This window comes from Diabrotica virgifera, chromosome 3 (assembly GCF_917563875.1).
Source record: "Diabrotica virgifera virgifera chromosome 3, PGI_DIABVI_V3a".
Classification (NCBI taxonomy): domain Eukaryota; kingdom Metazoa; phylum Arthropoda; class Insecta; order Coleoptera; family Chrysomelidae; genus Diabrotica; species Diabrotica virgifera.
Genome location: NC_065445.1, coordinates 244,884,555 through 244,905,685, shown reverse-complemented (window position 1 = coordinate 244,905,685; position 21,131 = coordinate 244,884,555). Strand labels below are relative to the sequence as shown.

The 21,131-nt window shown below is 33.2% G+C and overlaps 1 protein-coding gene across 1 annotated transcript in view; it reads left to right on the top strand.

Moving 5' to 3' along the window:
- The first annotated feature begins 1,956 nt into the window (after positions 1-1,956).
- LOC114338519 (CAR1 transcription factor) overlaps positions 1,957-21,131 on the top strand; it is a 262,177-nt gene continuing 243,002 nt past the window's right edge. The window contains exon 1 of the mRNA XM_028289119.2: positions 1,957-2,274. Within this exon, the coding sequence (XP_028144920.1) occupies positions 2,158-2,274 (117 nt within the window). The 5' untranslated portion in view covers positions 1,957-2,157. The remainder of the gene's footprint in view (positions 2,275-21,131) is intronic.

The window sequence follows — 21,131 nt, the reverse complement described above, 5'->3', positions numbered from 1 at the left end:
GGTGACAGCTTGTGTACTTTTAGTCGATCAAAGGCTCAAAAACTATAAAGAATTAAATCCTAGTGAGCAAGTCAGTCCAACCAGCACATTATGCATTTGCCCGATTACTGAAATGATCATCACGAAACCGTCACCGAAAGATCACAATTCTTGTTGGAACAGTGGGAAGGACGATCCGATGACGATCATATTTTTGTTGGAACGGATTTTGTTTACTGCGCAGGAGCGTTACCGTTTCGTGACGGTTCTCGGTCGTGTTGGAACAAACCTATTAAATATGAATATGATAAAAATTTATTATAAGTAGCAAGTAGGTCCATTTGTTTCCCTGTTAAAATGTAAAAAAGTTTGGTTTTTTTACACATTTTGTTTTGGTTTAACATTAATATTATATTAATTTCTAGTTAAGTTAGCTGTTGTTTTTATTATTAAAAAATCCTAGATTATATACAAATACGTTAATAAAGTTTTATAGTATATTTTAGTTTTTGATTTAGTAGATTTTAGCTAAATATGCAGTAGATTTCCGATATAAAATGTGGCAACGCTGAGTCTATGACGTAAAACGGTATTTATACTATACGAGCCATAGTCAAATGTCATCAAGTTTTGTTTCTATGGACCGTGATAGTGTGACGTCAAAACGTCAAAAGGTTTCCAAACACGTTGTGTCTAGGTATACGCTAACGTGTACGCAAATAAAAAAGTTAGGTAGAATTAAACGTCATAACAAATATTTTTCTATCAAACAAACACTTCTTCTTCTTATTCAATCCACTAATGGATGTTCGCGATCACGTTTGACCATTTTTCTCTATCCCTTGCAGTATGTATTAGGTCTCCTATGTTTTTTAGTTCTGTCCATTGTTTGACATTACGGAGCCATGACATTTTCTTCCTGCCCACTCCCCTTCTTCCTTCGATCTTTCCTTCAATTAACCTAACCTAAACAAACACTAGATAGATAGATAGATAGATAGATATTTATTCATTTAAATAGGTTACCCTAATATAAAATAAATGTAGAGAATAGATATTACAAATCATTTACAAAAATCAAATATAACTAAGCAACATCAAATGAAATTAAACAAACTTTAAATAAATTTACAACATATAATACCATACAATACCCACCCATAAAATTAACATAATAAAGTATTACATCACTTGTTTCTAATATACAGCTTAAGTTTGGTTTTAAAAGATTTTAGTGACATTATATTTTTTAATTCACCTGGTAGAGCGTTAAACTCATTAAAACCCCTGAATACTAATGAATTCATCGTCATTCTATAATTTGTTTTTGCTATGTAAGTATTCTATACTATACTAAATACTATACTAAACATATCAAAATAGCGTGTATCAAAATATACAGTCACTGCCCACGCTAAATAGTCACTAGGTTGATGAAGTTTAACTTTTTTATTTGCGTACATTTCAGCGTGTACCTAGACACAACGTGTTTGGAAACCTTTTTTTTTGACGTTTTGACGTCACGACTATCGCGGTCCATTTCTGAATTTTACGTCAAATTTTATTAAATTAGAGATGGGCTATTCAACGATTTTCTATGGGAGTGACAAAATCATGTCAATGTGTCAGTTCAGAGTTTATGAACTACATAACTACATAACATGGACTACATAACAGCTGTTAAGGTTAAGAAGTTACTTTTTGATAATAACACTATAAACTTTGAATCGCCAATCGTTTGAAACGCAATCAAATAATAATAATTGTTCATCATTATACTTTTAAAAATACTATTACCGTTGTAACTTATCATCAACTTAGATAAGTCTTATCTTGCTTATATTGTAGAGTATTTTTTTAAATCCCCACAAAATTTTAGATACTTAACTTTTTTAAACTGTCATCAGTCATCGGGAATAGTAGTGAAGTAACAGTGACAAAATAGCAGTGTGAGAAATTGCGGCGCACCTCTATTGGATATGTACGAAAAGTGTAAGTGTAATGGCGGACTGCAAAAATGTGGATATTGGACAGAAAAAAACTGCAATATTAAAAAACAGTGTACAGTGTAGGTAATGTAAGTTATCTAAGTGATGTGCAAACAAAATAAACCCAAAATGTGGTATATGTGATAAGTGGCTGTTGTTGTACAAGTAACAATTTTATTTTGGTTTAAAAATGGCCCCATCTCCTGAGAATGATAATACTCCTAAAGCCCCTGATAAAAGTGACAAGAGTAGATCAGAAAGAATTGCTACTTCGGATAACACAAAAGAAAACGATAAAGACGAAAAGGTACGTCAAATTTTAGATCAGTTGTTATTTTTTAATCCAGTTTTGGATGCGAGAAAGTAGGTATACACCTATTTGTTGTCATAATTAAAAATATGCATATTTCGTATGATTCGACTAAAAGCTCTATTGACTTAATATATTATCATGTCTATGTTTTATCTAGCAGTATAAGAATACTTGACAATTACTTTTATATAGAAGATTTGTGGAGTTATGTATATTTTTATACTCAATTACTCATAATCTCAAACCTTTGAAAGAATTGCTAAACACTGTTCCAGTTTTATGAATATTAAATCCAGGAATACCTAATTCTTGCTTACTTTATATTTCTTGTTTTCGTGTAACCTTTCCTTTAAAAACATATTTGAAAAGTCTTAGGATAGAATGATAGTTAGTTGTCAATTCCCAGTTTTCATATAATTAGCATGTTTCTGATGGCCTAGCAACTGTAACTATTTAGGTAAATGTAAAATAACTTTTTACACAATTCATCTGACAAATCTACTTTGATTTAATTTTTTTTATGTTATTATGTTTATTTACAATCTACAATCTACATCATTAAAAGAGTATTAAGTAAATTTGTTCCATGTTTTTGGGCATGAAGAAGAGACTTCCAATGATGCTTCCTCATCTTATTCTATTTATGTTTAAGTTTTAAAATAGGTCCTGACGCCAGGTTCTATCTAGTCTCCTTGTGGCAGGGCCATTATGGAATAACTTCCTTACTAACTCATTGTCATGGTGAATGGTACGCTGGTTTTGTAATTTCGAGGCTCGATGGATTTCTTCTCTGATGAAAGGTATATTTAAGTCTTCGTGAAGTGTTTGATTAGTTACATACCATGGTGCATCCACTATTGATCTTAGAATTTTAGACTGAAATCTTTGGATGATATTCAGTGATGTTGCCTTTGTACAGCCCCAGAGGTGTAGTCCGTAGTACCAAATAGGTTTGAGTATTGCTTTGTACAGAAGAATTTTGTTTTGGATGTTGAGTTTTGATCTGCGTCCAAGGAGCCAATACATTTGCCAAAATTTATTTATTTATTTTTATTTATTTATTTATTTACGGCATCCATTTACAAGTTTTACACACAACAAGACTTTTACAAGTTACACCTCAACAATAATAAATTATTAAAATAATAAACACATCAGAATAATACAAACATATTGCAAGAACAATACAGAACTACAACAAACTTATTGTAAGATACCCCTTAGTTGTTTTTTTAACAAACCAATTTTGGAGTCAAAAATTGAAAATGGTTATTCATTTTTGTTTTTCAAAAATATCCATTTGTCTTGGCAGGCTATTAGCACTCCGAACCAATCGTGTAGTCGGTTCATTTATACCAAAATTAGTGTGGTGAAATGGCACTGAAAAGATTTCTGATTGTCTGTTGCTTCTACTAGGAACTTTAAGACTAAAAAGTGATATCAATTGAGGACAATCTATGAAAGCATTAAAAACTTTGTGTAGGAAGCATAAATCTAACAATGTCCTCCTTGACTCAAGTGTTGGTAAATTTAGACTATCTCTTACCCATTGATAGTCATATTCCTCTCTCCTGTATCCACTCTTATAAGCTGCTACCCTCAAAAATTTATTTTGGACTCTTTCAATATGTTCAATGTAACAGTTGTATGATGGGGACCATACAAATGATCCAAACTCTAGAATAGGCCTAACGATACCACAATAAAGTTTTCTAAATGTGAACAAAGACAGGTCTACAGATGTACGTTGGATAAATCCCAGTACTTTCATCGCCCTGCTTGTTACTTGATTGATGTGGCATGAGAATGACAGTTTGGTGTCTAACCAGATTCCCAAATCTGATACTTCATTTTTAGAGGCTAATGGCAAGTTATTAATATAATAAACGAATGTAATTGGATTTCTTTTCCTCGAGAACGTCATTTTATGACATTTGTTTATATTAAGTGACATTCTGTTTAAACTGCACCAATCATAAAAAGATTTAAGATCTTCCTGTAGTATAACAGCATCATCCCAGGATTTAATTTTTCTAAACAGTTTTACATCGTCAGCAAACATAAGAACACTACAATTTTTAATTTTTTCTACTAAATCAACCAGAAACAAGCAAAACAAAACAGGGCCACAATGAGAGCCTTGCGGCACGCCCGATGGAACTGTTATTTCAATCGAAGTAACACCTCCTAAGTTAACTGCCTGCATACGGCCACTAATAAATTCTGAAATCCACTGAAGAAGGGGATCCACAATACCCAAAGCTCTTAGTTTTTGTAATAGGACCCCATGGTTAACCCGACCAAATGCTTTAGAAAAGTCAGTATAGATCGAGTCAACCTGGAATCCCTCTTCAAAGCTGTTATATATATGATTGACATACAAAACTAGGCTGGCATCTGCTGACCTCCCTTTCATAAAGCCAAATTGTTCAGGATTAAAAATGCCTCTAAAACACCATGTCAGTTTCTTACTAACCAAACAATCAAGCAACTTTGGCAGCTCTGACTGATTACAGACAGCTCGATAGTTTGATATGTCGTTCCTTGCACCTGATTTAAAAATCGGCTTTAAAAAGCTCTTCTTCCAGAGACTGGGAAAACTACCAGTACCAAGTGATCTGTTAAAAATAAACAAAATTGGTTTTGTAAGTACACATATACATTTTTTCAGAAAATAGGCTGGAATTCCAGCCTATATTTTATCCATATCTTATTCCTTTTTCTTCTTTCATCTTTATGTCTCTCTAAATATTGCTTTTAAAAAGATTATAATTATTATATTTAACACAATTACCTACATTCATGGTATTCGAGGTGTGCAAGTAATTGGAGGGGATACGAGAAACGATCGTGCGTGAAATGGAGAGATCAATGCTGGAATAAGCTTTATCACTGTTGAAACACATACAAACAAGGCAAAAATGGAGAGGGGTGGGACATGTTGCAAGAATAAAAGACGGCAGGTGGACAAAAAAATTGCTGTGAGTGGAGACCACTGGCAGACAAACAAAGCTGGGGAAGACTGTAATGAATAATAAAAATAAAAGTGAAAATTATCCAAAAATTATCTGACATCTGTAAATAGGGATTTGATTAGTAATCCAAAGAATTTTTGGAAATTCATTAATGGTAGGAGAACATCAAGTAATATTCTGAAAAACATGGTTCTAAATAATTCAGTTGCTACCAATGGTCAACAAATTGTTGACTTATTTGCTAATCACTTTTCTACAGTCTTCTCAAATGCAAAGGCAATGTCTCCTGAAAAATTTTATAGCCAAATTAACATAGATTGTCCTGTGATACGTGTATCTGAGGTTTTCGAAAAGTTAGGGACTCTTCCTAATAAGCTAATGATTGGGGCTGATGGCATTCCAAATCTTGTTTTAAAACAGTGCAAATATTCATTATCTCAGCCATTGTGTAAACTGTTTAATTTGTCTCTATCTACTGGAATTTTTCCCCATATCTGGAAAGAAAGTTATATCTCGCCTATATTTAAAACAGGCTCCAGAAATGATGTAAAAAACTATCGTAGTGTATCCATACAATCATCTATCCCAAAATTATTTGATAGTCTCATGTATAGTTATTTGAACTGGCATTGCAAACACATCATTATTGATGAACAGCATGGTTTTAGAGGAGGTCATTCCACAATGACCAACTTGCTTCTATACCATGGTAGGTTGTTGGATGCCTTGGAGAGGGGGTATCAAGTTGATGCTGTGTATACTGACTTCTCCAAGGCATTTGATAAGGTCAATCACTTGTTATTGGTTGAGAAGCTGAGAAATATAGGTTTCTCTGATAGATTGGTGGAATGGTTGCGTAGTTTTTTGTGCGATAGAAGGCTAGTAGTTAAAATCGGTAACTTTATATCTAGAGTGATTGAGGTATGTTCAGGGGTTCCTCAGGGGGGACACTGCTCTCCTTTGTTATTTAACCTGTTTGTTAATGACCTCAAAAAGGTCTTGAAGTATTGTGACTTTCTCATGTTTGCTGATGATCTCAAATTATTTTTAACTATACATAATGATCTTGACATTAGTTTACTACAAAAAGATTTGGATAGTCTTTCTCAGTGGTGTGAACATAATCTCTTAGACCTTAATATTGATAAATGCTTTCAGATTTCATTTCATAGGAAAAAAAATAGAATACCATCATTCTATTCTATAAATGGGCAAAATCTTAAAATAAATGAGGTAGCTAAAGACTTGGGTATACTATTTGACTACAAACTGAATTTTAGTGATCATATAGATAAACTAGCAGTAAAAGCGAACAGGATGTTAGGTTTTACACTAAGAAATTGTAAAGGGTTATCTTTGGAGGCAGTGAAGACAGTATATGTTGGGTTGGTCAGATCACAGCTTGAATATGGGTCAATTATCTGGTCTCCTCAGTATAATGTCTATAAGTCGTTACTGGAGAGTGTGCAACATAAATTCCTACGATATTATAATTATATGTTCAATCTGAATATGATTCCTGACCACAACTATTCTCATATTTTAAGGTATCTTAAACTGGATACATTAGAGAAGAGAAGAACCATGTTTGATATTTGCTTTGTTTTCAAACTATTGAATGGAAATATATCATGTTCAGAAATTCTTTCACAAATCAAATTTGCTGTTCCACAGAGAATGCTTCGACAAAATAACTTATTTTTTATTGGCTTTCATGCAACTAATTATGGTAGACACTCATTCATGAATCGATCCCTAGAGTTTATGAATAGAGAAGATAGATTGGATGTGTTTAATAACTCTTTTCAGTCATTTAAGAGAACTCTTTTGGAAATATGTTAATGTTATATTGCTATTACATATGTGCCAGTTTATTAGTGATAACTTATGTACCTAATGGATTTATTATTTAAATAACTTTTTGTTCATTCTGTATGTGATATATGTGTACCTATATGTATCTTTTAAGCTTTTTTTAATAGGATGCTATTTAGATTAGTTTTGATATAGCCTTTAATCAAAAATGTACTATTATTTTTTTTTGTAATGGGGGTTTCCCGTCTAATAATAAATAAAAAAATAAAAAATAAAAATAAAAGTTCTCGAAAAAAACACGTAAAAATAACAGCTTAAAAATTTACTTATAGAAATCAGAAACGCCTTTAAAATGTCTTAATTTTATTTGAAAAATTTTGTAGTTATCTATACACAACAATACGCAATAGCTCACAGGATCCTTTTCTGTTTTTGAATTATAATATTGCAATCTAGCTCTGGTTGGAAATGTCGTAATTCTTCAAAACATTGCTGCATGGAAAATAAATTGTTAAGCTATAAATAAGTTTTTTTTATAATAGCAAATAGGCTTTCAAACTTATTTAAAAAATTAAAATCGGTTAACCTTTCTGAAGCTTCAAAAGAAGACCCTAGACTCTAGTAGACCAATGAAATCTGCTATATTTTTTCTTTTTTAATAAATAATAATTTAAAAAATATTGCAGATATTTTTTTTTCATTTTTTATCTTTATGATGTGCTCAATTTTATTTTTAAGATGTTTTAAGATGTAAGTCTTTTGGGTCAGCCTTTATTAAAAATGTACAATTAAAAAAATGTTGCTTATCGCATGGGAGCCCAAGCAGTCCGTAAAAAAGAAACTTTTAGAAAAACTCAAAATCGTCAGATTATGACAAAATAAGTTAAGAGTAAACAGTAGCGATCAACAGGTAGCAACAAAATATAACTTCGGGAGATAGTATCATAAACTTTGGCAACAGTGGTAATCTTTGACATTATCTAAGATTAATATTTTGACAATATCATAGTTGCGCTAAATGGAAGTACTTAATAGAAAACGATTTTATTATTAATAAATAGATATTTATAAAAATAAACCAAAATGGGTGAAAATTTTATGTTAAGATAGGTATTTAGAAAGGTATTTGCATGAAATATCTAATAATAAAACAATAATAAATAATCATTTTTTGTTGTGAAGCGAAACAAATTTTGATTTCTGCATAATTTTGGCATGGTTTTTAATGGACTTTTTCTTGGAAGGTTTCACTTTATTTTTCGTTTGATTTACTTTTTCCATTTTGTTAAACTATTGATAATATTTTCAGAATAAAAAATCCTCCTAAAACTTTATATACTCGCATTAGAATTCGAAATATTTTTTCGTAAAATATACTTACCTACCTACATATAACTAAAACTCACAATTAACAACAATCTATTCTTTCAAAGAGGCCAACAACTTATACAACAACAACAAATATATAATAAATTAACTATCAATAAACACTACTTTCCTATGAAACAACAAAAACGAATTCTTACATTAACACACTACTGCACTGAACAGATATCGATAAAGATGACAGAACAGATTAGAGAAAATCTGACGCAGGTTTGTCAAAATGACAGTGATAATTTCTCTATGTTGCCTAAGTAGTTATTTAGTTATAATATGTTCGATTTCTTGTTAGAAATAAAAAAATTTAGTAGTTCCAAGATTACACAAAATCTAGGCATGGGATAAAAAAGTTTATTTGAAGAAAGTTTATTTTTTTTTCTTCTTAATGGCGGTACAGGCTCCTTTTTTCAATATTTTATTTAGTTATAGAGTAATTTCCACGTACTAACATATTTCTGAAATTGGGCTCTGTACCGCCATTCTTTATTATATTACGAATATGTGTACCAAATATCTCGACAAAATATTCAAAATTAGAGCCGCAATCTTGGAACACGTTTGTTGCTACTTGTTGATCGCTACTGTAGCCTCTTAAGTACATGAAGAACAGTGTATATTTCAAAAGTCTTGCAACTGACGTCTGCAGTCGTTGTCAGAATCGTACCTTTATATTTGTTACGTAAAAATAAGTAACTCTTATTAATTATGTAATTATGGATAGATGCGCTATAATCGGAAAAACCGATTTTTGAAAATGGAAAATTAAATTAAAATACGGAAAATCCCCACTAAAATGGAAAACTTACCTTAACGTTTTTTGGTTTTAGGACCTAAGCTTCACAATCCAATAGGTTCCCATGACGCTTTCATCATCATTCTCTTTGCCTTATCTGTATGCGGGGTCGGCTTCCCTAATTGCATTTCTCCACACAATTCTATCTTGAGTCATATCAATGTTAATCCCTTTTACCAACATGTCCTGCCTTATCGTCTCCCCCCAGGTCTTCTTTGGTCTTCCTCTCCTATTCCTTCCAGGAATCTGCACTTCAGCTATTCTTCGTATTGGGTGATTAACGTCTCGCAGTTGAACATGACCAAACAATCTTAACCTATGCTCTCTCTCATTTTGGCATCATTTGGTGCCACACCTAGACTTCCCCTAATATACTCATTTCTAATTTTATCCTTCTTTGTCACTCCACTCATCCATCTAAGCATTCTCAGTTCCGTACATCATAGCCTGTCTTATGGCTGTTTTATAGAATTTTCCCTTCAGCTTCATTGGAATTTTTCTGTCACACAACACACCACTCGCTTCTTTCCACTTCATCCATCCAGCTCTAATTCTACTGCATGCATCTCCATCTATTTCTCCATTACTCTGTAATACCGATCCTAGGTACTTAAAACTATTGCTTTTCACAATCATTTCACCATCCAAAGATACCATTTTATTTGTAGTAGCTCCATCTTTAAATAAACATTCCAAATACTCTGTTTTTGTCCTACTAAGTTTTAAACCTTTTTCCTCCATAGCTTGTCTCCACTGTTCCAGTTTTTGTTCTAACTCTTTCACTATTTCCTACTAACACGACATCATCAGCATACATTAAGCACCATGGAATGTTACCCTGTAGTTTCGCTGTTATCTGGTCCAAAGCTTTAGTAACTATAAATTTAGCATCCAATGCTCCCCTACTATTATATTTTGTTATTTTGAGTTATTTTGAATAATTCGAATTATTCACTTCAAAAGACACGCAATGTGCATGTTACTTTTATGCCATTAATGTGTTATTATGAGGAAACTCATATCGCCATATCAAAAAGATGGAGATCATCCCTTCTTGATGTTCGAAATAAAAGAGGAGCCGACATCGCAAGTGACCACCATCTGTTAATTGGTACCATTAAAATCAAGATGGCAAAAAACAAAACCACAGGAAATACTGACAGACCCACATATAATCTAAACAAATTAAAAACGCTCCCAGGAAAACACATGTTTAGGGAGGAGCTTCAAGTAAAACAAGAGAATGTGAAGTAAATAGCTGGGAAGACTTGGCAAGTATTCTGACAGAAATAGCTGAAGACAAACTGGGTAAAAAAGAGAAAGATAGAAAGGAATGGATATCAGATGAAACTTGGAATCTTATCGAGGAAAGAAAACAACGAAAAAAAGATATCTTGCAAGCAAGAACTGTAGAAGAAAGAACGAACCGACAACAAGAATATAAAACACTAAATACAGCAGTTAAAAGAAATGCAAGAAGAGACAAAAGAAGGTGGGCTGAAGAACTGGCAAAACAAGCAGAAACAGCTGCACAACACAACAAGACTAGAGAGCTGTATCAAATTACTAGACGATTAATAAAAAATGGGCCTAACGGTTCGAACATTGTAAGATCCAAGACAGGTGAATTGCTTACTACAACGGATGACCAAGTAGAGAGATGGAAAGAGCACTTTCAGGAGATGCTAGGCACGCCCAGGGATAACGCAGATGAAATTGTTGAACACCCTCAGAAGATAGACTTGCATATATCTTGCGAGTCCCCTTCCAAAACGGAGATAATAACAGCTATCAAATCTCTGAGAAATAACAGGTCCCCGGGAATCGATAACATTGCTGCCGAACTACTTAAAACTGACCCGCATCTAACCGCTGAACTTTTGCTCCCCATAGTCCGAGAGGTGTGGGAAACAAACTGCATTCCAGCGGGCTGGAAAAAAGGTAACATTATTAAGCTTCCAAAAAAGGGCAACCTCACACTGTGCAAAAATTGGAGAGGAATAACCTTGCTTACCGTCATAAATAAAAATTTTACAACCATCGTACATAAAAGATTAACAAACAAGGTTGAATTTCGAGCAAATCAAGCAGGTTTTAGACCAGAATCTTCCTGCATAGATCACATTAATAATGTGATCTAGTGATCTAATAATAGATGTGAGGGTAATAATGGAACAATCGGTTGAATGGAACACACCTCTATACATGGTTTTTGTTGATTTCGAACATGCCTTTGACAGCCTATCTCATGCTGCTATATGGAAAATTTTAGAGCTAAGAAACATTCCACATAAAATAATCTCGATTATAAAGTCACTGTACACTGAGGCGACTTGCAGCGTGAGACACAATGGGATCAACAGTGACGAATTTGACGTACTTACTGGAGTCAGACAGGGATGTGTGCTTTCTCCGTTTCTGTTTAACATAGCTCTAGACTATGTTCTCTTCAAACTAGACTTTGACACAAAAGGGATACGATGGACGTTAACCACACGTCTAAGTGATCTGGAATACGCCGACGATATCTGCCTGTTAGGACAAAGGTTTCAGGATGTGGCCGACCAATTGGAAACACTATCCACTGAGGCCAATAAAATAGGTTTAAAAATCAATATTAGTAAAACCAAATCCATGAGAATAAACGCAAGGAACAACACGCTATTTAATATTGACAACATGCAGATTGAAAATGTGGAAAACTTCACGTACCTTGGAAGTGTCATAACAGAAAGCGGAGGTACAGAAAACGATATTCGTATGAGGATACGAAAAGCTCAACACGCATTCAGCATGCTTAACCCTGTTTGGAGGTCTGGGGAATATACTACAAGGACAAAGATCCGAATATTCCAGTCAAATGTTTTATCTGTTCTACTCTATGGATGTGAAACCTGGAAAGTGACAAAATCCCTTACAGACAAATTGCAGGTCTTTGTAAACAAATGTCTACGAAGAATTGTGCGTATTTTCTGGCCAAACACCATCAGAAACGAAGATCTGCTACACCTGACCCAACAAAATAGGGTAGAAAATGAAATAAAATCCAGAAAGTGGGGGTGGATAGGTCACACACTCCGAAAAGATAGTTCCAGTATTGCAAAAACTGCCCTAGAGTGGAATCCCCAAGGAAAAAGAAAAGGAGGTCGCCCAGCACAAACTTGGAGAAGATCCATCATGGACGAGATAAGAAGTCAAGGAAAGTCTTGGAATGAGGTGAAGGCCCTAGCGCAAAATAGAACCCGATGGCGCGTTTTCACTGAAGCTCTATGCTCCACTTAGGAGTTCAAGAACATTATATATATGAGGAAACTTAGAAATACTGATATTTGAATATGTCAACAACTGTGTATATTTAGATGCATTAATCACTAATAAAATTGGAAAATCAGAAACGAAAGATTAATAAAAGTGAACAGATGTGTACGATATATTATCGATCGTATTTATACATATCGAAAAATATATCACGCAAGTTGTGACGATAATATAATTTTATCGTCTAGTGTACGCCAATGAATTAAGCAAAACGTGTTTTATACCGTCTCTGACAGTATAAAAGACAGAACGTAAAGCTTAGTTGGATTATTATTCTCGTAGCGTTGATCGGGGAATAATAAACAACAAGGTATAGGTACGAGGTGAGTTAAGTATATCCCGACCATTTTTCGAAACCCTCCAACTCCCGTCGTCTTGGTGCGTTGAACGAATTCGACGGTTGCATTTACCTTATCCTTACATGTCTGGCGCGGTGAGCGAGATGTCCTCTCTTTATACGTCCATTTCATATTAATAAATAAATGTAATTCCTAATTCACGCGATCGTCGGTATTATTCATTCATGATCGATATAAGTTCATAAAAATGATGAGATATTTAATACATTGCTACTACATACGGAAGTCCGCTGGCTTTCTAAAAGTAATTGCTTACGGCGGTTCTTCAGTCTCATGGATAAGGATACTGTTATTGAATTTCTTAATACTACTGACCTCACACTGAGTACAGCACTACAAGACAAGCGAAATGACATCGCTTACTTATCACATATTTTTGAAAAATTAAATGAAACGAACCTGCAACTACAAGGGAAGAACACATATATGGCCAAAGCGAAGAGAGTAGTCGGAGCATTCGTTGACAAACTATCTATTTTTGAAGAAAATATACAGAGAAGAGATCTGACCAAATTCCCCAACTTGCAATTTTCTTGTGGTGATTCTGAGGATCTTCAAATATATTGTCTCCAGCTTCAAACATTGAAAGAAGATCTGCAGTACAAAGCCAACTATAATATCCAAGATTTGACTAGTCACACAAAGCCAACTTGATTTATCGATCCTTTCTACGTGGAAGTTTCAACGCCATGTCCTTCTGAAAGTTTGTTTCGGGAGTGTGGGTATGAAAGATTTTGGTTGCGGATAAAATAAGTGTATCCAATCTTGTGGAATGCAATCAAATTACTATTATTAGCATTCCCCACAACATATCTAGTGGAGAAAGATTTTAGTTCTGTATGTATGTTGAAAAACAAACAAAAAAATTATGTGAGGGACACCAGGCCCAAGGGAGAAATTATCCATTATTACTAACCACTTATCATTTTACGAAATGTAAAAATAAATAAATATTGTACTGATTATTTGTTTCAATATAATTGGGGGGGGGGCGATTATAGTATTCACAACTGGTGAAACCTGTTTAAGGGGGCGATCATGGGAAAAAGGTTGGGAACCACTGGGTTATTCCATCCTTTTTTTATTTAGTGTCCGAAACTTCACTCATTTCACCGAAGATGGATTACATTTTTGAGGCTTACTCTGTGAAATGCTTTCTTTAAGTCAATCAGACACAGAAATGCTGGTCTATTACACTCTAGCGATTTCACAGTAATTTGCTGTATGACGAATATTGCATCTGTACACGATCTTCCAGTAACGAAAAGTTAGTTTTAAGTTTTAAAGTACTATCCGTTGCAAGATAATTCGGATGGAATTCCCCAGTTTAAGAGACTGGGCCGATATCAAGTACAAAACGACTGTACTCCCTTAATGCTGTAACGAATAGTCACCCTTAGTCTTTCGTTACATTAGGTTCAATTTTAAATTCTATCCAAAGTTTTTTTTTTTATTAATGGCTTTGACGGAGCCAATTAGCCAGACTATTTGTGTTTTTTTGTATGGTATTACAATAACAATTTTAGGTTAATATCTAAGCCTACTTATTATCTAAATTTACAGAGTGTTATACTATATTAATGGATACATTTTTCAATTTTGTATTCTAAGCCTACTTAAAATTTAAATTTACAGGACGTTACATATTCGTAAAGACATTTTAACGTCTGCTTATTTTTTGGAAAAAGAATTTCGTTTAAATTGACAGGTAAAGGACAATTTAGATCAATTAACTTTTCATACATTACTTTAATATTTTGTCTGTACAGTCCACACTCCAATATGAGGTGCTGTAGATCTCCCATTCCACCACAGGCGCAATATGGGTTATCACTACGGTGACCATATGTACTTATGTAAGTAGGACAGTACTTATTTTTAAATATTGTCCTAATGTACTTTAAAACCTTTCTAAGGACACGCGAATGTACTTATTTTTTCTAAAAAATGAATATTTTATCTTTTACTACTTTTAAACAAATTTCTTTGTATACTGTTCCAGGTATTGCAGCTTTTGTGTCTTGATGGATTCCAATATTTCCATTCTTTTGTTGACTCTTCTCATGACTTCGTTGTTTGTTACAGGCTCGGTCCATGCTATCTTCAGGTACCTTCACCCACAGTTCAAATGCTTCCAACTTTTTAGTAGTCGACGCGTTAATTGACCATGCTTCTATCCCGTAAAGCAGAGTCGAGAAAATATAACACCTTGCCAGCCTAACTCTCAAGTCTTAATTATTTCAGTTCTCTTGCACAACTACCTTTCTCATTTTATTGAAGTTGGTTCTTGCCTTCTCTATTCGAACTTTAATTTCTTTGGAGTAATAGTTTGTGTGATTAATTATTGTGCCAAGATAGTTGTAGTTTTCAACTTGTTCTAAAGTCAGGCTTTTATCATTATTTTGGGTTTTTGATATCCTCATAAATTTAGTTTTCTTGATGTTTACTGATAATCCATATTGTTCTCCATACTCAACTATCTTGTTCATTAGCTTTTGGAGGTCTTGGAGGTTGTCCGCTATTATGATAGTGTCGTCCGCATATCTAATGTTGTTAATTGGCGTTCCATTTAGGTACCTTTATTCCTGTTGTTTCTTCCTCAAGAACTTTTTTCATAATTTCTTCAGAGTATGCATTTAATAGTAGTAGTGACAATACACACCCCTGTCGCACTCCTCTTTTAATTTTGAACTCTTCTGATGTGTGTTCGTTAATGCGTATGTGTGCCTGCTGTTTATAATATAGATTTGTTATAATTCAAAGGTCATTGTATTGTAATTGTTTTGCTTTGAGGACGTCGATTAGCTCTTTGTGGCGGACTTTATCGAAAGCCTTGTTGTAATCTATGAAACAGACGTACATATCCTGGTTCACATCCAAGCATCTCTGGATTAGTAATGCAAATCCAAAGTGGGTTTCTTCAATATTCATATCAAGTGTGGTAAATGCGTTTATGAATGATCTTTAAAAACATTTTAAGTGTGTGAGACATCAGGCTTATGGTGCGGTGGTCGTACACAAAACTTCACTGCACAACTGAAACATTTTTACACAAAATGTGTAACCTATCTAGAAAACTGGAGTACAAATTTTCATGAATTTAAACTATTCAAAAGCATAGATCTAAAGTGGGCTCCACACTCTCGGCGAAGTTACTTCGCCAAAGTTGACCGAAGTCCGAAGTACCCTCTCTACACACTCGTTCTACTTCGCGAGAAGTGCGATACCGACAAAGATCCCTTTGACCAGACCGACAGAAAATGGAAGTAGAACGAAGTGAGACAAAGTTACACAAGGTGGCCGTCTACACTTTCGTACTTGTTGAACCTCGATCGACTTCGGCGAGAGTGTGGAGCTCGCATAAGAAGTGAAATAACATGGAACGATGTTTGTTATTCTCTCGAAGCTTTTAAATTGTATATCAAGGCAACCATGTTAAACGACGATCAACTCTTTGACGAACTGGGAATTTTGAAAGACGTGGCTACAAGTGAAAAAATTGCTGAGTGGAACAGAAAAAAAATAGTCAGGATCGATGGCTTAAAGTTTTTAAGTGTGTGGATCAATTCAAACTGAAAAACTTACAAATAATATGCGAATTTATTTTTTCCCTTCCGGGTACTAGTGCGGCTATCGAGTGTTTATTTTCTGTAATAAATAATTATTATTGGACGTCGGAAAAGTCACAAATGTCCATATCCACTCTCAAGGCAGCGATGCTGGTGTACGCAAATTTTGATGAGACTTGTATGAAATGTTTCATTTACTTCAGTCGAAGCCGGACCTTCTTAAATTAATTTTAAGTTCAGAAAAATATGAATGATGCAAAAAAACCGGAAGAAGATGAGGCTATTCCAGGTCTCTCATCTAAAAACTCTTAATTACAGGCTTGTAACTTTTTCAAAGTGAATGTAATGTGTTATATTTAGTTTAATTGATATAATTTTTTATGTTTAGCTACATAGTTCATTTATTTTTAATGCCAAAAAGTTATATTTGTCCAATAACAAGATACTCCAGGGAAATAAGGCAAAAATATACCATGTTCGGGACACTTGAGCAGCCAGGTTGCAAATGGGTTTTTGGGTACTATATACCTAATACATTATACATACTAAAATGCCCGTCACAGTTCGGACGAGAAATTTAGTTATTAACAAATAAGTGTCAAAAATGGCAGTTTTTTCGTTTAAATCGCTACGGGTAAAAATAGGGTAATTAGATATCTTATTTATACTATTATTCATATAGTAGGTGAGCCAAGGTTTAAAATGGCAGTTTTTGAATTTCAGTTCGATCATTTGTTGCTTCAGAAATTGCAAAATAAGACTAAAATTTCTAAAATAAAAAAATTGCTGTAACTTTTGTGAAAATGACCTTAAGTCTTTCATGTTGCACGAAAAGTTGAAACAAACAGTTCATATAATGCACAAAAAATTTTAAGACGATTCGTCAATTAGTTTAAATTTTATTCAATTTGTTTTTTCCCAATGAGCTTTTTTTCGAAATATTATTGTTCAGAAAATAGTAATGTAATAGCAATTCTGTGAAAACCACGTGAAAGAAGAAAAGTCATGATTTCAAAGTATTTAAAAAAAATCATTAAAAAGTCATTTTTATTATTCCGAAAACATTTTACTAAAGTAGGGTCATTTTTAGTTCATAAACAATTTGAATAACTTTGTTAAAATTGACTGTAGATTAAAACTGCTTTAGGATCTGAAAATCTGATATTTTTATACGAATTTTCAAAAAAACACTTTTTGCCTAGGTTAATTACAGTCAAAGTTAGCCATTTTTTTTATTTAATTGGCAGCCACTTTGTTTATAACAATTAAGCAACCCAACTAGCGCCATTTCGAAGTTGAAGGTATAAAGTTTATGTGTAAAAGTTTGAATAAACTTTAAACTTCAACAGAGTTGTTAATAAAGCTTTAAAATAACATTCTAACGAAATCGATTTGTGGTCGGTGGAAATGAATTATTAAAATCCGTGCACTCAAAAAATTAAACTGATTCTTCAAACATATGCTGCGATTAATATCGCCAGAGCTTGTTGATGGATTTTGATCATAATTTTTTTTAAATTGTATGTACTCGTAGTCTTCTAGAGTACGTTATGTACGTAAATCCCCACCTAACATTTCAAAATGTTAGGGGGAGTTCCCCTTATCACTCAGGGATATGAAAAATAGATTACGACCGATTCTAAGACCTACCGAATATACATATATAATTTCATAAAAATCGGTCAAGCGGTCTCGGACGAGTATGACAACTAACACTGTGACAGGAGAATTTTATAGATGTAAATATACAGGGTGTTTCACTAAAAATTGTCCATATAGTAACTGGAGAAACATTAGCACAAAATACTTAGATTTAACCTTAAACACTTACATAAAATGTGGTTCCTTACTGAGTTACAGGGTGTTTTATCTAAAATATTAAAAATTATTTTTGCTCAGCATTTTAAAACTATCCGATGTATCCTTTTCATACTTGGTAGAAAGTATAGGTACTGTACATACTACTAAATTGTGTCAAACAAACGTTTATGGCTCCTACCAGAGACGTACGACTGGGGAAAGTGGATGGTTGACCCTTTCCAAATTCGACGCCGCTGGCAAAATTGCTATTTTAGTTCAATTTTTGGATTCTCCAATACTTTATATGAAAATAATATACTCTTCATTCGTAACGATAAAGTCATTAGTTTTCGAGATATTTGAAGTTAAAAATGAAACGACACGGTTATTTTGATTAATGTATTGTGTCTCTTCATTTTTATTTTCAAATATATCGAAAACTAATCATTTTATCGTTACAAATGAAGAGTATATTATTTACATAAAAAGTATTGCAAAATCAAAAAATTACACTAAAATAGCAATTTCGTCAGTGGCGTAGAATTTGGGAAGGGTCAACCATTAACTATCCCCTGTCGTACGCCTCTGGTAGTAGCTAGAAACGTTTATTATCTTAATTTAGTAGGGTGTACAGTACCTACACTTTCTGCCAAGTATGACAAAGATACGCCAAATAGTTTTAAAGTACTGGGTACAAATAATTTTTAAATTTTAATCATATGAATCATATCATAAATTAATCAAAATAACTGTGCCGTTTCATATTTAACTTCAAATATCTCGAAAACTAATGACTTTATCGTTACCAATAAAGGGTGTATTATTTACGTAGAAAGTATTGGAGAATCTAAAAATTGCACGAAAATAGTAATTCGTCCAGTGGTGTAGAATTTGAGAAGGGTGAACCATTTTCCATACCCTGTCGTACGCCTCTGGTAGTAGCTAGAAACGTTTGTTTATCATAATTTTGTAGGGCGTCTAGTAGTCGCACTTTCTGCCAAGTATGAAAAGGATACGTTCGAATAGTTTAAAAATTCTGAGCAAAAATAGTTTTTAAATTTTTAGAAAAAACACCCCGTAAATCAGTAAGGAACTACATTTTATTTAAGTGTTTTAGGTTAAATCTTCGTATTTTGTGCTAAGGTTTTTCCATTTACTACATGGACAATTATTAATGAAACACCCTGTATAGATGGTAAAAGTGTAAATTAAGGGTTGTAGGTATTTTTTAATCCTACATCATATAAAATTGAGATAGACAATTTTGTCCAAAAAAAAATAAAAAAAATGTCAGGGGGGCAACCCCCCTTATAACTTATGGGTATTAAAAATTGATTAAAACCTATTCTCAGTCGCATAGGATATACTTGTAAAATTTCATAAAAATCGGCCAAGCCGTTTCGGACTATGGTTCGACCTATCGTAACTACCACTGTTACAGGAGAATTGTATGTATATTGAAGTAACTGTGAATTAAATAATAAAAGGGGCTAACTTTGACCGTAATTAACGTAGGCAAAAAGTTTTTTTTAAAATTTGTGTAAAAATATCAGCTTTTGAAATCCCAAGGTAAATTTACTCTACAGTCAAAATTAACAAAGCTATTCAAATTGTTTTCAAGCCAAAAATGACTCTACATTCGTAAAATGTTTTCGTAGTGACAAAAATTACTTTTTAATGATTTTCTTCAATAATTTTAAAACAAGACTATTGTTCTTTCATGTGGTTTTCACAGAATTTCTATATAATTATTATTTTCTGAACAATGAGATTACAAAAAAAAAGCTCTTTGGGATAAACAAATTAAATAAAATTTAAACTAATTGACGAATCGTCTTATAATTTTTTGTGCAGAATGCGAAATCTTTGACTCAACTTTTTGTGAAATAATAAAAGTCGTAAGGTCACTTTCGCAAAAGTTACAGCAAATTTTTTATTTTCAAAATTTTAGTTTTATTTTGCAATTTTCGAAGCAACAAATGATCGGACCAAAATTAAAAAACTGCTGTTTTAAACATTGGCTCATCTACTAAAAGAAGAATACTATAAGTAAGATATTTAATGAGCCTATTTTTACCTGTAGCGATTTAAACGAAAAAACTGCCATTTTTGACCCTTATTTGTTAATAACTAAAATTCTCGTCCGAACTGTGACGGGCATTTTTGTATGTATAATGTATTAGGTATATAGTACCCAAAAAACCCATTTGCAACCTGGCTGCTCAAGTGTCCCGACAAAAACCTTATTTCCCTGGAGTAAGATACATTTTGCGTTTTTAATACATTTTTGTTTTTTGTACTTTTTTTTCTTTAAAAAGATATGGTCACGGTAGTTATCACTGATACCTATGCTGTGTTTGTATGCTGGGGTTAGTGCGTGATTTGACCTCATTCTGTTTATTGTTTTTATAAATAGCCTATTTGATTCTTGTTTAAACCATCTCTCATTGGGAATTAGTGGCTGGCAATTTCTAAAATTTATTCCCGTTGTACTTTGGTTATATACACCTTGCCAATTTTGTTTGCAATGGTTTTTACTGATATTATCTATATCGGTTACTGGTAGAAGTATGTTGCTTATGTTTTGTTTGGTTAAAGCTGCAGATTTAGCTAATTTGTCGACTTCTTCATTTCCTAATATTCCAGAATGTCCTTTCACCCAACAAATAATAATTGAACTGCCCGAGGCAGTAAAATCATAATATAGACTCTTAATTTCTATCTCAATGTGGTTTAGATTTTTTGTCGATTGGATAGAAGTGAGTTTGTCCACAATACTTCTACAATCGGTGAAAATGATATAATTGTCCATACCAACAGAGGCTATATATTTTAACGC